The sequence below is a fragment of the Pundamilia nyererei genome, unplaced genomic scaffold (assembly GCF_000239375.1).
Source record: "Pundamilia nyererei isolate P.nyererei 1_Seehausen unplaced genomic scaffold, PunNye1.0 scaffold00114, whole genome shotgun sequence".
Lineage (NCBI taxonomy): Eukaryota > Metazoa > Chordata > Actinopteri > Cichliformes > Cichlidae > Pundamilia > Pundamilia nyererei.
In genome coordinates this window covers 322564-324002 of record NW_005187515.1, presented here as the reverse complement: position 1 = coordinate 324002, position 1439 = coordinate 322564, and the positions used below count along the sequence as shown (strand labels likewise).

Genomic DNA, 1439 nt, shown 5'->3' with positions numbered 1-1439 from the left:
GCCAATCTGCGGTGGGAGCCAGAATTCTGTGTTGCAGGGGATCAAATGTTTATGTCCTTCAGTGACATGCAAATCGATAATGTGTTTTTTTCTGTGATTTTGGTCTCTCTCCATTAACATGTAAACTACCACAGAAACTAGAGACGACTCTTCACCTCTTTGTAAGTGAGCAAAGAGGTGACAAGACTATTAGTACTGTTATTTATATTATTTGAATCATCACCAGGCCCCGTATACACTCAACATTTACATTTCACACAGTCTTCGTGAGTGTGTGGGTGCTTTCGGAAGCTGCTTGTTGACCTCACCTGTCCATAAAAGGCCACTCTGAAATAGGTCCCGAGCAGCCTGCGGCCCGACTGGATCACCTCCATGATCTTATTGTACGCTCTGTGCAGAGTTTCGTACAGTCGGCTTAGTTTCTGGAAAAAGTAGAACAGATGCCATCAGAGCTCGCCTGTTGTTAGCGATTGTTTGTTTATCGCAGCAAGTGGGCCGTACACACAAAGCCGGCACAGGAATTTGAGTTATGCAACTCGGCAAAACACACACGAATTAAAGTCTATTTGTTTTTGTATACAGAAAAAAAACACAACTGCAAACCCACGGCTCAAAGAAGCAATTCTGTATATCAAGACAAGCCAAAATATTATGACAGCTCTGCCAAACATGTCGCTGCTACATCGTGTGACTCCAACCATGACCTCCCTGGGCATGGACTCTGGACACCAGTCAAGGTGTCCTGTTGTATTTGGTTAGCCGCTCATCCCTGATGTAGGTTAAGTACTGGAACGTCTGTGGATCAGACTTGTTCCAGCACAGCCCCCAGTAGACTAACGGCGCCAAGAAGGCATTGCTATTTCTGAGCCGCACACACATCCAGTGCAGGAGCCAACGCACTGCACACATTGTCATTTTGACATTTGGTTCATGCTGTTTTTCAATGCTGTTACAACATGTTGCCGCAGTGGAGCACAGTAAAGATATGACGGAACCGGTTAAGCAGGTACTTAAAAAAAAAAAGGGGAAAGAGTGGGATGAAATGCCGCGAAAGACCTCCTCCATTCAGAGCAAAGAGCTGCTAAAAGCACAAAATATAACCAGATATACTCGTGAGAGAAAGTGTAACACTGGGCGTTTTGAAAGGTCAAATTGGTATTTGACAGATTGAAATGAAGTTATGAAGCAGTAAATAATCTAACACAAACACCAGTGCCAGTGGCTCCTCAGGATTGTAATGCTGACATCTCTGATTTCAAACTCAAGATGCTTCCTGCATTTTTTTATTGTTTTTCTTGAAGTTTTTAAACACACAGGAATGTTTCGGTGAGCGCTCACAGTCCTCTACCATTCAATGCTTCAGACTGGTGCGCACTGAAGTAAAAGGAGATGTTTCATGCATCATATGACTCTTCTTCTGCACAAAATGATCCCTATTA

The 1439-nt window shown here is 43.6% G+C and overlaps 1 protein-coding gene across 3 annotated transcripts in view; it reads right to left on the bottom strand.

Moving 5' to 3' along the window:
- The window catches only part of dock11 (dedicator of cytokinesis 11), an 80292-nt gene that overhangs the window by 15246 nt on the left and 63607 nt on the right, over window positions 1–1439 (bottom strand). For all 3 annotated transcript variants that reach the window (XM_013913082.1, XM_013913083.1, XM_013913084.1), the window contains one exon: window positions 309–422. In XM_013913082.1, the coding sequence (XP_013768536.1) occupies window positions 309–422 (114 nt within the window). The remainder of the gene's footprint in view (window positions 1–308; window positions 423–1439) is intronic.